A 17,044-nucleotide genomic window follows, 5' to 3' on the forward strand; every position below is an offset into this window, starting at 1 on the left:
CCATATCAAAGTTTTTTTTTTTTTTTGAAAACTTTGATTGTGATACTTGAGCCTTAACCGACAGAGCTTGTCGATGATCTTGATGTGACTAAACTTGTCGATTGATGATCCATTGATGGTGGATGAAGGACGTGATGATTTGGTGACATGGTAGAATGTTTGAAGTAGAAGGGTTTCGTTTTCTTTGATAAATAGACGTTGGGATCAGATTTTCTGGCGGTCGAAAAATTGTTCCGGAGCAAATCTTGAGGAAGAAGAGGGTTGTTTGGTGTTGGTGATGGTTGTAGGTGAGTTGGACTTGGAGTCGAGAGAAAACTGCTCACGGTGGAAAATGGTGTCGAAAATGAGTGGGAAGGGGAAAAAAAAAATTACATAGAAGAAAAAGAAAATCTAATCTGGACCAACAATTTTAATCCGACAGTCAGAAAAATTTTCATATTTTTGCCCGAATAGAAAACGGTCAGGACTGACCGTACCTTAGCATCTCTGTATGTATAATAAAATCAGCAATTGGCGGGATCCACACGTGCATTTCCACGAGTGACACGAGGAGGTGAGAGAGTATAAAGCAAGAAAGCTTTTGAGGGAAAATAATCGAACAAAAAAAGTGGGCCCAATTTTTAAATTTTAAATTTCGGGGAAAATATTGCAAAATTGAGATTTGTTTATTTATGGCCTTTGAAGTCCCATCCACGTGGCGGGTACCTAAAAGTGCAAGGAAAGCCAAGCATAACAAGTAGTACCTTTCTTCTCCAATCGATATCTCTCACTCTTTTTCTTTCTTTCTTTCTTTCTTTCTTCTTATTTCACTAAACGCTGTCTGAGCCAGTGCTCCAGAGCTCTCTGTGCTCTTCTTCTTCTACTCCCACCCAACTGCTTTTCTTCTCCTTCTTCATCACGATCACTCTCTCTATCTCTCATGGATTCTCTGCGTGTAATCCTAAGCTCCTCTTCAGCATCTACGCAAATCCCGCTACGGAAGCAATTCATATTCCTCCATCGTCATCATCATCATCATATTCATTCCCGTGGGAGACTCCCTCTCCTTCATTTCTTCAGACCTCCAAGGATTTCTCGTACTCTCCACCACCATTCGCGTTCAATCCTCTGTGTTTCCTCTACTGAAACCATGTACTCTCTCTCGCTCTATATATATATATATATACATATATATATTTATTGATATTGAAGTTTGCATCAATTTCTTTTTTTTTTTTTTTTTAAGGTTCCTAAATGTGATTTTTAAGACTCTGATTTTCTGCTTTATCTTTTCACCGTTATAAAGACGGAAATCTAAGAAAGTTCCCTTTTTTTTCTTTAAAAATAATTTGTGATAGTCAAATAAAATGTTTTTTTTTTTTTTTTTTTTTGCAATTGCTGATGTTATATTTGAGGAAACTGGCTTTGTTAATCATAATCCAATTGTTTTCGAGCGTGAATAGAATAGTAAGGTGGATTTTTGTTTTGTTATACAGTGGTTTCAATATATGTTGGCATTGATTTCTAAGAGTGGTTTAAAAAGGCATAAATAAACCATTTGACAAAATTATAAAACTAATGCAATGACTGAGCTTCCTGAACCTCTAGTTTATTGGAGTTAGGATTACAAAAAATGTTGCTAAAATCTTTCATTGTTTTCGTTTTGGTAGAGAGAAGGAAAAGATGAAGTCAACGTCAAAACATGGGAAAGTGAGAGTTAATGTTAGGCTAGATCACCAAGTTCATTTTGGAGAGCATGTTGTGATTCTGGGATCAGCAAAAGAATTGGGGTCATGGAAGAAGGAGGTACCGCTAAATTGGAGTGAAAGTGGATGGGTAGGCGATTTGGAATTGAAAGGGGGTCATTCTATTGAGTTTAAGTTTGTAATTGTAAAAGACAAGAGTTTTTTATGGGAAAAGGGTGAAAACAGAGTCATCGAACTGCCTAAACAAGGGAGTTTTGGATTGGTTTGTCATTGGAACAACACAGGGGAGGCTTTAGATTTGTTGCACTTGGAAGAAGAGGATCACATCGGTGAAAATGGGTCTCCAACTGCTGATGCTGCTGATCTTCACTTGGAGGTGGAACCGAGTCCTTTTGTTGGTCAATGGCAAGGGATGGATATTTCATTTGTGCAGTCAAATGAACATCGGAATCGGGAAACAGACAGGAAATGGGACACTTCAGGTCTTGAAGGTTTGGCTTTAAAGTTAGTTGAAGGTGACCGAAGCCCGAGGAATTGGCGGAGAAAGGTAACTGTTGTTGATATATTTCCATCTTGGTTTTACTATTTCTTTTAAAATTTGTCGATCACTAATGAGATAAATGTTAACTTGGTTAGTCTTTATGTAACATTGTACACACATGTACAGAGGATAGAATTCTGAATATGGATGAGGAATTATGGCTTTGGTTTTGTTTCTTTAATAGCTACATTGATGTCATTTTGAATTAGTGATATGGTTTTTCTTCTTGAACCAGACAAGATGGACTAGATATATATCTCTTTTACTTTTTACTCATAATTTCTAAATATAGTAAAACCTCATTCATGCTGTGGAATACTATTCTTTATTTGATTACGTGGAATAATTTTGTTTTTCGTTGAAGGGATTCAGTTTTTATGCTGAGGCCAATTATGATGGATTTAAATCATGAATATATGAACAACCGATTGTTGCATAGTTGACAATGATTCCTTTACAATATTTGAATAAATTGCTCCAGTTTATAGATTACTTAAATGACTTCTCATCATTCTATCTTTTACTCTTGCACTTTTTTCATGAATTTCTTTTTCAATCATAAGTTCAATATCTCCTGTTTTCATTTTTCATGTTTTGTTCTTCAATATACACCTTTTGTATCCGTAGCTTGAAGTTGTTTGTGAGCTATTGGTTGGAGATTTGAAGATTGAAGATCGGCTGGATGCTCTCATATATTCTGCTATCTATTTGAAGGTTTCTTCTATAATTTATCTTCACATTTTTTCTTAAATTTTTTATTCCACACTTCTGAAGTCTTCTTCTTTTGTAGTGGATAAACACAGGCCAAATTCCTTGCTTTGAAGATGGAGGTCATCACCGACCAAACAGGCATGCTGAGATTTCCAGGCTTATATTTCGCGAATTGGAAATAATTTCCTCTAGGAAGGATACCTCACTCCAGGTGATTCTATTTTGTCTAACATGGATGTGGAATGATCAATGCTCAGTGTTTTTGTTCTATCATGATAATCATCAATAACAAAACTGATGAACCTCCCAGAATTTCTGGGGAAAAAAAAAAAAGGTAAAGAAAAAGAAAAATTCTCTTCCTTCCCAACTAATATATCACTTTAAGATAGGATGAGAATCCTTTTTATGCCTGTCACCCTGTCTCTTAAATTTGGTTGCTTAGACTCCCGCACAACTTTTATTTACTGAAAGTTAGATCCTTTAAGATACTTTGCAATTTCAAAGCTACTCTGGCAGCTGCAAAAATGCTGCTTCATATACTTATGGTTAAAGGCCAAGAGGTTTTGTTTTCAGCACCTGAAAAGGGATCGGTACAAACATGCATTACTAGGAAATCATGACTTTGATGATGACTAAAAGTGTTTTATACATTCTGATCTCTGTCACCCCCTAAATTGTGCAAGTCCTTAAATTTTACCAATTACTATTGAATTTTTGAACCTTATATTCCTTCAATCGTTTACCATTGCTAGAATCTCAGTGGTCAAGCTTTTTGACAATTGCAAAAGAAGTGAGGTAAAATATGCTGGTGTTTGTGGTTAATATTTGGAAGTCACAAGGTGCATGCTACATGTGTTAATGAGTAAAACGTAGAATTGGCTAGTTATTGTGTAATGGCATATGGGACATCGTCTGCAACTCAATCTTATATTTTTTAAGTTCATATGTTTTCATTAAAAAAAAAAAGTATGTGTTTTAATTAAATTGCTGCCTACATGTTATTGAATTTGCTTCTCTCAGTTTATAATTTTGTATTTGATGTTCAGGAAGTACTTGTTATCCGCAAGATCCATCCTTGTCTCCCATCTTTTAAGGCAGAATTTACTGCTTCTGTTCCACTAACACGAATTAGAGACATTGCTCACCGAAATGATATTCCTCATGACCTCAAGGTTATACTTAATAAAGAACTTGGTACATATATTATTTATTGCAATTTGTTATATGCTAATCATTGGATAAGTTTTTTAATTCCAGCAAAAAATTAAGCATACAATACAAAACAAGCTTCACCGCAATGCTGGTCCTGAGGATTTGATTGCTACTGAAGCGATGCTTGCTAGAATAACCAAAAACCCTGGAGAATATAGTGAAGCATTCGTAGAGCAGTTCAAGATATTTCATCATGAACTCAAAGATTTCTTCAATGCTGGAAGGTTTGATTTAACATAACATTACAGAACTGCTTTGGTCCTCCTCTCCTCTGTCAATCATCCAGAACTTATGCTGACTTGTCATGCTCTTTTCTGCTATCGCAGTCTTGCTGAACAACTGGAATCCATCAGGGAATCTCTGGATGAACGTGGCATTGCAGCTCTTAACTTGTTTTTGGAGCGCAAAAAGGTAAACAGATTATGGAATCTCTTGATTCTTGTTTCTTGGTTTTGACTATTTGTATTTGTACTAGTATTAAAGTAGCATTGTATTTTTATTTTTAATGTGAACTTAGAGTATTGTTTAGTATTTCCTTTTAGCCGCTTGGTTATTTTCATATTCTATTTCTAGTTTCGTGCAGTTCTGAAGTGTATCATAGATGTACCTTCATGATGAGTCTAACTTTTTTTTTTTTTTTTTTTGGTGGGGGGTGTGGGGGGTTGGGGGGGAGCGCAAAAGAAATCATGAGTTCTTAACATTATCCCCAACTTCACCATAAAAGAATGGGAGTTTATGGTATTCAAACATGTAGATGAGATCACTCTTGACAATTGGATACGTTTCTTTCTTTATTACATGTTATAGTACTTTTTAATTTCTGATTATATTCTAATTTTTTGTAATATAAGCAAGATTTTTAGCCTTTTTTATTTTTATTTTTATCACAGTGTGGTTTTTTGTTTGTTTCAAGGGTTTGGATGCTATAGAGGAATCAAGTAACGTGTCAGAAAATAATAGCAGTGATCTATTGTTCAAAACCATGCAATCATTGAGTGTTTTAAGAGAAATAACTGTGAAGGGTCTGGAAAGCGGCCTTAGAAATGATGCTTCGGATGCTGCAATTGCCATGCGACAAAAGGTGAGATCATCTTTAAATAATTATGCAGCAAAAGCTTAAAGTGAAACACTAAAAATGTTGGAAGCTGATGGTTTTATTCCCTCTGGTTCTTCTCTTTTTCAAAACAGTGGCGTCTCTGTGAGATTGGGCTGGAGGATTATTCATTTGTTATTTTAAGCAGGTAAAAGTGTAATTCATGCTTTTCTTGGAACACTTCTATTGTTCTTAGATGACCAAAAGTCTATATCTGAATGTTTGTGCTTGTTGGTTAATGAAAAAATGCACATTACCAGAAGGTTGTGTTGGGGTTATATGCTTGTGTGTACTGGTTCATAACAATTTAGCAAGCCATGTATTAAGCAAGCAGCTAACTGTTTAGATAGATTGGGTCATAGGTGTCAAGCTTGGTGGAAATATAGTACTCATGATGGCTATTTTCTGCCTAACATATTATTTTTGTTAGCAAGACCATTGGGGTTGTTATGCTCCATTGACAGCCTTTGATATTCTTAGATTCCTCAATGCACTTGAAACTATGGGAGGGGCTAATTGGCTGGCTGCAAATGTGAAATCAAAGAATGTAAGCTCTTGGAATGACCCACTTGGTGCCCTTATTGTTGGGATTCATCAGTTAAAGTTATCTGGTTGGAAGTCAAACGAATGTGCAGCTATTGAAAATGAGCTCCTTGCCTGGAAGGAGAAAGGTCTCACTGAAAGAGAAGGTGCATTATTGTTCTTTCAACCTTCAGTTAGTTCAGGCATCAGATGACTTTTTATGAAGTTAGTGTTGACGAACCCCTTTTTTTTTTTTTTTTTTTTTTGCTTGCCTACTCCTTTTTGTTTCCTGAAGGAAGTGAAGATGGCAAGACAATCTGGGCATTAAGGCTCAAAGCTACTCTTGATAGAGCCAGAAGGCTAACTGAAGAATATTCTGAATCACTTCTTCAAATATTTCCTCAAAAAGTCCAGGTTTGTTCTTACTGTCCTTTCTATGAAGGAGGGACGTGTTCTTTGTCTTGTAATGTACTTTATGAACAAATCCTGATTTCAATCTGAAGCACTTTTTGGAATGTTTTCTGAGAAGCACCACATGCCCCTACAAACATACATCCTTTTTTTTAATTATTTTGGGATAGGGTACAAGCACGTTTTCATGAAAGAGCCAATTAATTAAATCTGGTCCTTGTAAGCCAATACAATTTAAATTTATCAGCATTTTATGTCAGCAGATCTCATAGTTCTGTAGGTTATGGAAAGGGGCTATAACTTTCGAACAAATATAAAGTGGAATTTTAGCACCATAATTTTAATGTCTGTGGCAGATGTTAGGAAAAGCTTTTGGAATCCATGAGAACAATGTGAGGACATATGCTGAAGCTGAGATTCGTGCTGGGTATGGTTGGTTTGTCTTTTTGCACTTTCTATTGATAATCAAGTTTAAAATGTGGATTATTGCCTTATTGGGCATCTGTGTTATTGACTATATAACAAGTATTGTTTCTGGATTTCTTTGATTTTCTATGTTGAATGGCTGCGGTATATTGTTGGTTTTATTAAATCATACTACTCTGGTGTTGATTATATGAGAAATACTGTGTCAAGCCTTTTAACTTTTATATGCCCTGTAGTGTGATCTTTCAGGTTTCAAAAGTATGCACCCTTCTTTTGAAAGCTGTTAGAAGTACACTTGGTTCTCAGGGTTGGGATGTTGTTGTTTCTGGATCTGCTATGGGAACATTAGTACAGGTACCCTCACATACTTTATATGCAAGGTAGTATCAAAATACTTTTATCTTTTGATTAAAGTATATTCTCTAAATTTAATTTACATTACTTCAAATTACATCAACTTGTAATCTTTGGCTTGCTGTAATTATCCAAATTCTAGATATCCACCTATATAACATTATTTACCATCAGGTTGAAAGGATTGTTCCTGGATCGATACCATCATCAGTGGATGGGTCAGTCATTCTTTTGGTGAACAAAGCTGATGGGGATGAGGAGGTTTTGAATATTTCTTATCACGTTGTTTTCTAATTTTGTAACTAAGTAAAACTGTTCTTACAGTTTATAAGTTTGGCAGGTTACAGCTGCAGGGAGCAACATAGCAGGAGTTGTGCTTCTGCAAGAGTTACCTCACTTGTCTCATCTTGGTGTTAGGGCCCGTCAAGCAAGTCTCCTTTCTCTAATTGTCAAACTTTTTTATGTATTATTTATGAGTGAAATATTTATTTTTTAATTGCAATTTACAGGAGAAGGTTGTTTTTGTGACGTGTGAAGATGATGATAAAGTTGCTGATATGAAGCAACACATTGGAAAATGTATAAGGTTAGTTTTTCAGACACCCCCTAGTTTGGAAAACCTATTAAAGTTGATCATTATATTTCTGAAGTTCCATATTAATAAAAATGTATCATGCAACTTTGGCATTTTTTTCGCTGATGAAACCTTGCAGACTGGAAGCATCTTCAAGTGGTGTTGATTTATACCCATCTACATCAGATAATACCAATGGCAGTTTTACAGTGAAAGCTCCACCAGGTGATGGTTCACAAATTGTTGAAGCCCCTGGACCTCTTGATCTTTCCTGGTCTGCTGCTAAAGCTCCTTACTTCAGTCAGGTATGAAGTCTATATTAAATAGTATGCTCTTTTTAGTTCCAAAACTTAAGCAACTTCATGTTTATTATTCCTACAAAGCTTGTTACACCAAAATCTATGTTTATATTTCAATTGTTAATATGTTTTTCAAATAGGGTGTTTCAGCTGGAGCAGTTTTACTACTTGCTGATGCAGGGACTCAGACTTCAGGTGCAAAGGCTGCTACTTGTGGTCGTTTAGCTTCTTTGGCTGCAGTATCTGATAAAGGTAATATATATGATGGCAGCACTGTATCTTTTCTTTCCAAAAGAGTTCCAGTTTTTGCTTTATATAGGTATATTCGTTTATACGTTACTCTAGTTTAACTTATAAATTGACAGTGAATTCTCTTAAGCTTCTGTTGATGTATATATACCCTGGGCTTTTAGCAAATATATTAAGGACCTTTTGTCTGTCGATGGAATTCAAATGCCCAATTATATTTTGTGTAGCATCATTACACAGATTAATCATCTTAAGTGGAGTCAATGATCAAAGTTGGTGCCATCAGTAAATTATATTGAATAGAAGGGTTTTAGGAATTTATATCTGTTTGAAGTTATCTAGTTAGCTACTCCCATTCATGGATTCTTATGGATGTAGCTGTTGTATTCTGCATTAAACTGGTTTGCTATGAGCGAAGCCATTAAAATTTACAAAACCAAGGCAAAGAAGTAAAATTTGTCTTTATTCATATGTGCCAATTCCTAGGCCAGTTGGACTCTTTTCTTTAGGAGATAAATTAGTAAGTTCGCACCCATCTCAGATTTGAAGACTTGCTCATGCCAGGAATTTTGATGTTATATTTGGCGGTCATATGTAATGGTAATTATGTAAAAGTTACATTTATGCATTCAAATACTTGACAAATTGAACCTTATTGCTTTGAATTCTAATAGCCTTCTATCCTATGTAATCTGTTTGATATATGAATTCCTCTTAAAAGACCACGGGATCTTAATTTTGATGCACATTTCTTTTATCCAATTTTTTAATTTTTATTTCCTGGTCTTGCTATGTCCTTAGCTATCCTTGAAATTTTAATACGCATTGTGAATTGCATAATTCTGTCTGAGAATTGGTGATGATGAATGCTCCTGATCTGGGAGATTCTAGTCATCTCGTTTGGGGTCTAAAGGTTTGTTAAAATAAAAAAGGAAAGAAACTTAGAAGTGAGCTCATTCCGTTATTTTTATCTGGGGTTTGCTAATTTATTATGGGTTATGAATTTCTGCTTCATATTTGATGTAGAACACTATGAAGCTCTCAAATTTTTAGGTTCCGCATGTAGCATTTACAAATTGTTATATTAGCTGAACAGAGTGGTGTATGCTTTAACTAAATACAGTGGAAAAGCACCTATTATTGAAGATCTAATAGAAATTCGAGCTAAATTTGACTTATATTCTTGCAATGTTCTTGAGATGTGGTTCCTTCTTTGGCAGTTTACACTGATCAAGGTGTTCCAGCTTCATTTCATGTGCCTGCTGGCGCAGTGATACCGTTTGGCTCTATGGAATTAGCATTAGAGCAAAGCAAGTTAACAGAAACCTTCAGATCCTTATTACAGAAGATAGAAACAGCAAAACTTGAAGATGGTGAACTTGACAAATTATCTGGTCAACTCCAGGAACTTATCTCTTCCTTACAGCCCTCAAAAGACATCATTGATAGTATAGGGAGGATATTTCCAAGCAATGCACGATTAATTGTTCGTTCAAGTGCAAATGTTGAGGACTTGGCTGGATTATCAGCTGCTGGACTTTATGAATCAATTCCCAATGTTAGTGCCTCAAATTCAACGGTCTTTGGAAATGCTGTTAGTCAAGTATGGGCTTCACTATACACTCGGAGAGCAATTTTGAGTCGTCAAGCTGCTGGTGTACCTCAGGACAAAGCATCAATGGCAGTTCTGGTGCAGGAAATGCTTTCACCGGATTTATCCTTTGTGCTTCACACACTAAGTCCAACAGACCAAGATCATAATTATGTTGAAGCTGAGATAGCTTCAGGCCTTGGAGAGACTCTAGCTTCAGGCACTCGGGGCACAGCCTGGCGTCTATCCTCAGGGAAGTTTGATGGGTCTGTGCAAACACTAGCATTTGCAAACTTCAGTGAGGAGCTGCTGGTTCTTGCTGCAGGCCCTGCTGACGGGGAGGTTATCCGCTTGACTGTAGACTACAGCAAGAAACCACTCACAGTTGATCCAATTTTCCGTCGACAGCTTGGTCAACGTCTCTGTGCAGTGGGTTTTTTCCTTGAGCGGAAGTTCGGCTGCCCGCAGGATGTTGAAGGATGTGTCATTGGCAAAGATATCTACATAGTCCAGGCACGTCCACAACCACTGTAAATATGTTCTATGGAGTTGGTGCTTTCTTTGCTACCGCCAGCAAGCATTGTTCTGGGATGAAGGAGCATTAGCTGTGTGTCATACACCACCAAGTCTGAATGTGCTGATAGACGTAATCCTAGTTGACTAAGTGAAGTTTGAGTTCTATACCGACATGACAGCGAGGATCTGGACATGATGTACAGTGCTTATGTATAACAGTGGGTAAAGTCCTACGGATGCATACACGATTATATGTTTGTTTTATGGTTGTCAAGATAATCTTTGTTGTATGTACTATCATTTCAATGGCTTTAAGGTTGCATATGTTGTTAACCATTAAATACAGCTAAACAAAAGGAATGCCTTACCTGGTATCATTACACGAGGAAGCAATTATGAGCTTGACAAGGTAGGTACAGTTGTAGTTGAAATTTTCAGGTATTTTACTCAAATTCAAGGTATCATCATTGATTCGCTTTCTCGAACATGGGATCTAAAAAATGGGTGCAAATTTTACTTTTCTTAATCGGTACTTTTTAGATCTCTTGGCCTAAACAAGGTGGGGACACAATTTTGCAGAGATGATACTATGCTTCTCTTTTATTTATTTTTGTTTATTATTATTATTGTTAGTTGTATTTAGAAGGTCATATCAAGGAGGAATCCAAGGTTAAGTTTGTTTTATTTCTAATTTCCTTTATTGTGTTTTGATCATGCTAAACATCTTCAGAATGGCAGGTAGGGAAATCATACTTCTGTGAAGTTTCCCATAAAGCTCTTTATATATATTTTTTTGGTAGAAACAAAAGTAAGCTCTAAATTATAGTCACCCTAGAATGAGAGGAATGACTTATAGAAGGCTGAAAGTGAAGCAGATTTTGGGATCAATTTGAGTGAAAATTCTCAAAAATATTTAAAGATTTTGAGTTTGGTAGAAAGCTTTGCAGTAATTGTAGTTTGCTTGGTTTAATAACTCTGATAGTTCTAGGCATTCAGTAGTTCTGAAAGTTGTTTGTGTTATAAAATAAACCTGGAATACAGGAGAGAAACAAGGATATTATAAATATGTAAATAAACAGTTATTTTCTCTTTCAGATATCCACATTTTATCTCATGCAGTTCATTTTTGCATAATAATGAATTACATGTAAGAAATACAATTCCAAATTTTGTTAAAAGCCAGATATCCTAATGTGATAATTTTTCTATATAAGCAAAAAAATAAATATATAAACAAAAGCAACATCGTTGACTGACCCAGTTATAACCACTTTGTTGGCAAGAAACACCTATCCTTGTGCCTTGTTGCTAACCTAAAATAGATATCTTCACCTTTCAATTTGGATAATCAGATCTACCAATGAATTTTCTTAAAAAGAAAGATATTCAATCTTTATGCTTTTGCTTTCTTGAGCTTCCGACGAAATCTTTCACTTTTAGTTCCACATTCTATTTCTTAAAGCGATTTTTTATTTTTCTTTTCCTTGTAATGAAATTAATTTATTGAATATTGATAATCTAACAAAATAGATAGGGAGATCAATTAACAAATTAATCACAATTTGGTTTAAAATAACCCTACCTACCTTCACAAACAAAGAAAACAGACTATTAATAAATTCTTAAGATTTACAAAATAAATAAGCAGCTACAAACTCTCAAATTTGACACTAACAACTGATGTCCCAAAACTGCTCTAAAATAATAATAATATTATTATTAATATTAATAATGAAAAAAAAAAAAAAGGGAAAACCTAAAACTTCGGAGTCCCAAAACTAAGCTTCATATTTTGTTTGTTTTGTTCAACCAATATGGATTATTAATCCAAGTGTTGATTGCACTTTATTATCTTGTATTTTAGTTAGATTCCACATTGGATTTTCAAATTTAAAATGTATGATCCTTAATTTATAAGTTATTTCAAATTAGTCTAATTCCCAAGTTGAATTCGAAATTTGACTTATAGAAAGTTAAAAAATTGAGAAAATTAGCTAGCCTTCTTAATTTATAAACAAAATGATAAAATAAAAATTGATTAATAAGAAAACTATTAATTTTTCTCAATTTTTAAAATTTTGTCAGTCAATTTGGGAATTGGATTAATGAAAAACAAATTGAAAATTCGATGTGAAATGTTATAAATTCGAAAACCCTATGTATATTTTGGCTAAAGTATAGGATACTAATATGTAATTATTAATTAACCCTTACTCCAGGTATATATTTGGATCAAATTGAAACGAATCATAAATCAAGTTTAAATTGCATTGTTTTCAAATATAAGTCTAAATAATCTCTGTCAATTCTAATATTTTCTTAAAGATAGTAATGAATATTAAAAAAAAAAAAAAACAAAAGTAAGAAAAATATATATGTATACTAATAATCAATAAACAAAAACTTTCGAAAATCAAAAAGCTTGTTCAGTCATCTATTTTTAAAATAGAAAATCGTTTTCTAAAATAATTATAAGACACTTAATCGTTACTTTTTGAAAATAATTTTAACAAAAACAATGAAAAAATGAAATTTAGGAAACAATATCTAGTTGTTTCCATTGTTTTGGAAACTATTTTAACACACTAAAAAATCGTCCAAACCACTAATTTGGTATTATCCAATTAGATTAACGTTTGGGATTGCTCGAAGAATGTTGTGGCCTAAGACCGCCTAGACGAGCTCGAGACTCGAGGTTTGAAAACATCCAAGTGTGCCTCCATGTCCAAAAATTGTCGAAATGGACCAGAGTCGAAGACCACCCGAATATGCCTAACACATAGAACTGTTCAAATAGACCAAATACCCGAGATTTTATGAACCAGCCAAACACTAATGTGCCTGAGATTCTAAATCGACAAACACCCATTATTTTTCCAAAACAATTGAAAACTGTTTCTTATTTTTTGTTTTTTGAAAATAGAAAACATAAAATATGATCAAACAGGTCCAAGTCTCAAGTCTCATGCTACAATTTCCTTTTCCTTCCTAATATATTCAAAAAGTTAAGTGAAATTGGCTTAATCTATAAGTAGAATGAAGACACCGAAATGAATGGATAAAATTATTATAAATAATATATATATATATATATTCAAAAAAAAGAATCATCAAAAAGAAATTATCAAAATAAAACAAAAAATTAAAAAAAGCCCCCGAGGACAGTTGACCCTTTTTACTTTTCCTAGTAGTACTAAGTTACCAACATTTACCTCCATTTACTTGCTCAAAATCACTTCGGAATATCATAATTAATGCCTCTTTCTCAATTTATGACCAAATGTTATTAGCAATCAAGGATTCAAGTGATGACAAATTTTCAAATCAATACTGAGTACTCGTTAGTCGCAAAGGAGGTCAATGTCAATGATATTCTCACTCAATGATATTTAACCTAATTTATACTTTTAGATTGAAATTGATAATGTTTTGAAAAATAAAATGTTAATCATATCATTCCTTACATAATAATTAATCTTCAACTGCCAAGCATATATTTTATTAGAATGTTAAATAATGATGGTGCAAACTGTTTTTTTCAACAAAAATATTATAAATATTAAAATATTTATCAAATAATCCGTGTTAAAATATTATTAATTATCATATTTATATAATCTAAATATAAAAAATTGAATCTTTAAATAAATAAATAAATAAATATAAAAAAATAAATCAATTATATATGACAACATTATGTGTCACATTATTTGATAAATAAATTTGATAATATTTTAGTAACTTCAACTCATTATTTTTTCAAAACTTAGCAACTAACGGGAGAAACACAATCAATTTCTAAATCAACCATTCAAGATTAGACTAAAGGTATTATTCAGGCTTTATCTTTATTCATGCAAATCTCTTCCAATTATATTCTAGATTTTTGTTGAGCCATCTTTGAAAACCTAGCATATATTCACCAATGTGTTTAATAATACATTTATATCATATAACTAACTTCTTAATTACAATGCATATTAATAATTAGAACACGTATCATAATAATTAACATTATTATTAAAAACTTTTTTTAATAAAATCCCCGTCATTCTTATCCATAATCCATCACTTCTCCAATTACAAACATTAACATAGAAATCCATGATTAGCCTTGAAATTCACACGAGGCCCCCGATCCCATTCTCATTGATGCATAATTTATTATGTAACAAATGAGAGTCTTCATTTATCCCAAAAAAAAAAAAAAAAAAAAAAGTAGAAGAAAGTCTTGCAATTCAAATGTAAAAATTGATGGATTTTGTGTTTTTTTTTTTTTTCCACTTTATCTGAATTCCATGGATTTATTTATGGATTTATTTATTTGTTCATGGGTGTTGTGTTGCACCAAAAAACAAAACAAAACAAAACAAAACTCAAATATAAAGGAATTGGGATCCATGCGGGACAGCCGATGAATATATTTTAAGAAAATAAATAATAGTAATTAGAGTGAAACTTGGGAAGGTTTCTAAGAAAACACAAGTAGGGAGGGCTTCATTGCAAATTGTAAAACCTTGACAGTTAAAATTTAATAACATTATCCTAACCCGGCCGAATCTCTAGCAATTTTCCTAAACTTTTGTATACAATTTCTATTTATATATATATATATATATATATTATATATATGATACGATATATCCAACATATTGCCTTGAAAAATAAGTCCTCTTCATATCTTCATCAGCATTACCTCTTAAACCACAGCTCCATTTTCAGATAGTACTAATAACCATCTCCATCTCCATCTCTTTCCAATACATACAAAGAAAAAGAGAAACAGAAACAGAAAGAGAACCATCCAAATATAGTGAAAGAGAAAGCCTCTAAATTAGACAACAAGGCTCAATCTTTTTCTGTTTCTTTCTTTCTTTCTTTTATCACCACTTCATTTAATAATATATCATATATTTATCTTTCATATAGATAGAAATCAATGTCTGCTACTGTGGGAGCTATCTCTTCAGCCAAGGAGGTCAACTTCAACTCTCAAACAAATGAAGAAGAGCTCAAAAAGCCTTCTGGTGGTGAACCTGCAGACCAGCCAAGGAATGGTGAAACTGCCATTGAAGATGGCCTTGACAATGATTTTGGTGATGACCCAGATGATGATGAGGATGACCTTTCGAAGTTGAAATCTGAGACCCATTTGCGTCTTGGTCCCCAGTTTTCAATCAAGGAGCAGCTTGAGAAAGACAAAGTATGTGTATCATGTGTTTGTATGTATGTGTCTGTATGTATATGTATGTGTATATGAATGAGCTTTTCTTACTTCTTTTCATGTGTTGGGTAATTGTTTGTCTCAAGGATGATGAAAGTTTGAGGAAATGGAAGGAACAACTTCTTGCAGGTGTTGATCTCTCTGCTGTTGGAGGTACTTAGCTCTGTTTTCCTTTTTTTTTATTTTCTGTTCTTTGTTTCATGGTTTTACAGCATAATTCTATAGTTTCATCTAGCGAGTAAAGGCCAAATGTACCATTTTAATTTCATATGGTTTTGTTCTAATAATTAATAGCTCCTCCAAGAAACACATAGCTGCAAATTTGAATCAATTTTCATTGTTTCTGTGTTGTCCTCGAGACCCAATTGCAGAAAAATTGTACAAACCAAGTAAAATCCATTTTCCGTTTTTATCTTTCTAATTGACTGACTAGGGAATCTCAAGTGGTCAGATTATGTCTAACTCACTTGGATCTATTTTTCCTTTTTTTGTTTTTTTTTTTTTTTTTTTTTTTGGTATTTTAGTCATGAAATTATCTTTTTGATGACTAATTGTCCAAAAATCAAATCAAGGACCTTATAACCTTGAATATAAGTGGAATATTTGATTTACCACTACATCATTTCGTTGAAGCAGAGAGTAAAGATCCAGAGGTGAAAATATTGAGCCTTACAATCCAATGCCCTGGAAGAAAAGATGTTGTCCTGCCAATTCCATTCCTTAACAATCCAAAAAGCAGGCTTTTCTCTCTCAAGGAAGCAAGTAAGTACCACCTGAAATTCACCTTCACTGTCTCCAACAACATAGTTTCAGGCCTCAAGTACACCAACACTGTCTGGAAGACTGGTATGAAAGGTACATATACATATATACATATATATATATATATATATATATATATATGTATATATAGCATGCATATGAAAGAAAGGAAGGGCTTCTTTGGACTATTATGCAACAATATAGACACATGAAAATCATGGTGTTTTTTGGTGTTTTTCTTACATGCCAAACATGAAATTTTCTGACAGTGGACAGTACAAAAATAATGTTGGGAACATTTAGTCCTCAACTAGAGCCTTATACGTATGAAACCGAAGAAGAAACTACGCCTTCTGGCATGTTTGCAAGGGGCTCGTATACTGCTAGAACCAAGGTGAGATTTGAAGCAATTATGGAAAAAAAAAAATTTATGTGAAAGGAAAATTGATATTGTTTGATACAGGTTCTGCTTTTCATTTTTTTCTTTTTTTTTTTTTTTTGTTTCAGTTTGTGGATGATGATGGAAAATGCTACTTGGATGTGAGTTACCACTTTGAAATCCTCAAGAACTGGCCCAAACCCTCATGAGAATTCCATGTATTAATCTTTGTTAATGCTCCAAATGATCATTTTAGATAGATTTTAGCCCTCTGGCTCTCTATGTATTTTGTAACCAAACTGAGGAAATGCAATGAATTTTCTTTTCCAAAAAGAAAAAAAAAAACAAAGAAAACAAAAGAAAGAAATTTAATACTGACAAATCACACTACATGGCATCATGGATGCTTCATCTTCACCCTCTACATCTCGTTAATCATAATTATTATGATAAAGTTTTCATTTAATATTATTTGTACCCCAAAAAAAAAAAAAA

The 17,044-nt window shown here is 33.5% G+C and overlaps 2 protein-coding genes across 2 annotated transcripts; both read left to right on the forward strand.

The window, feature by feature from the left end:
- The first annotated feature begins 757 nt into the window (after nt 1–757).
- Nucleotides 758–10,564, forward strand: LOC107422200 (phosphoglucan, water dikinase, chloroplastic). The gene is made up of 19 exons (XM_016031620.4): nt 758–1,131; nt 1,650–2,232; nt 2,854–2,940; nt 3,017–3,148; nt 3,984–4,109; nt 4,195–4,373; nt 4,476–4,560; nt 5,063–5,230; nt 5,338–5,390; nt 5,723–5,931; nt 6,060–6,178; nt 6,532–6,602; nt 6,838–6,955; nt 7,130–7,216; nt 7,296–7,382; nt 7,465–7,541; nt 7,669–7,834; nt 7,969–8,080; nt 9,298–10,564. Exons 1-19 carry the CDS (start codon nt 920–922, stop codon nt 10,200–10,202), a joined length of 3,576 nt encoding a protein of 1,191 aa, XP_015887106.3. The 5' UTR covers nt 758–919; the 3' UTR covers nt 10,203–10,564.
- A 4,273-nt stretch (nt 10,565–14,837) lies between these two features.
- On the forward strand, nt 14,838–16,953 carry LOC107422178 (rho GDP-dissociation inhibitor 1). The gene is made up of 6 exons (XM_048477748.2): nt 14,838–14,909; nt 15,114–15,387; nt 15,495–15,561; nt 16,045–16,263; nt 16,440–16,564; nt 16,678–16,953. Exons 2-6 carry the CDS (start codon nt 15,124–15,126, stop codon nt 16,756–16,758), a joined length of 756 nt encoding a protein of 251 aa, XP_048333705.2. The 5' UTR covers nt 14,838–14,909; nt 15,114–15,123; the 3' UTR covers nt 16,759–16,953.
- Nucleotides 16,954–17,044: the final 91 nt, after the last annotated feature.

This window comes from Ziziphus jujuba, chromosome 3, assembly GCF_031755915.1.
Source record: "Ziziphus jujuba cultivar Dongzao chromosome 3, ASM3175591v1".
NCBI classification, from domain to species: Eukaryota; Viridiplantae; Streptophyta; class Magnoliopsida; order Rosales; family Rhamnaceae; genus Ziziphus; species Ziziphus jujuba.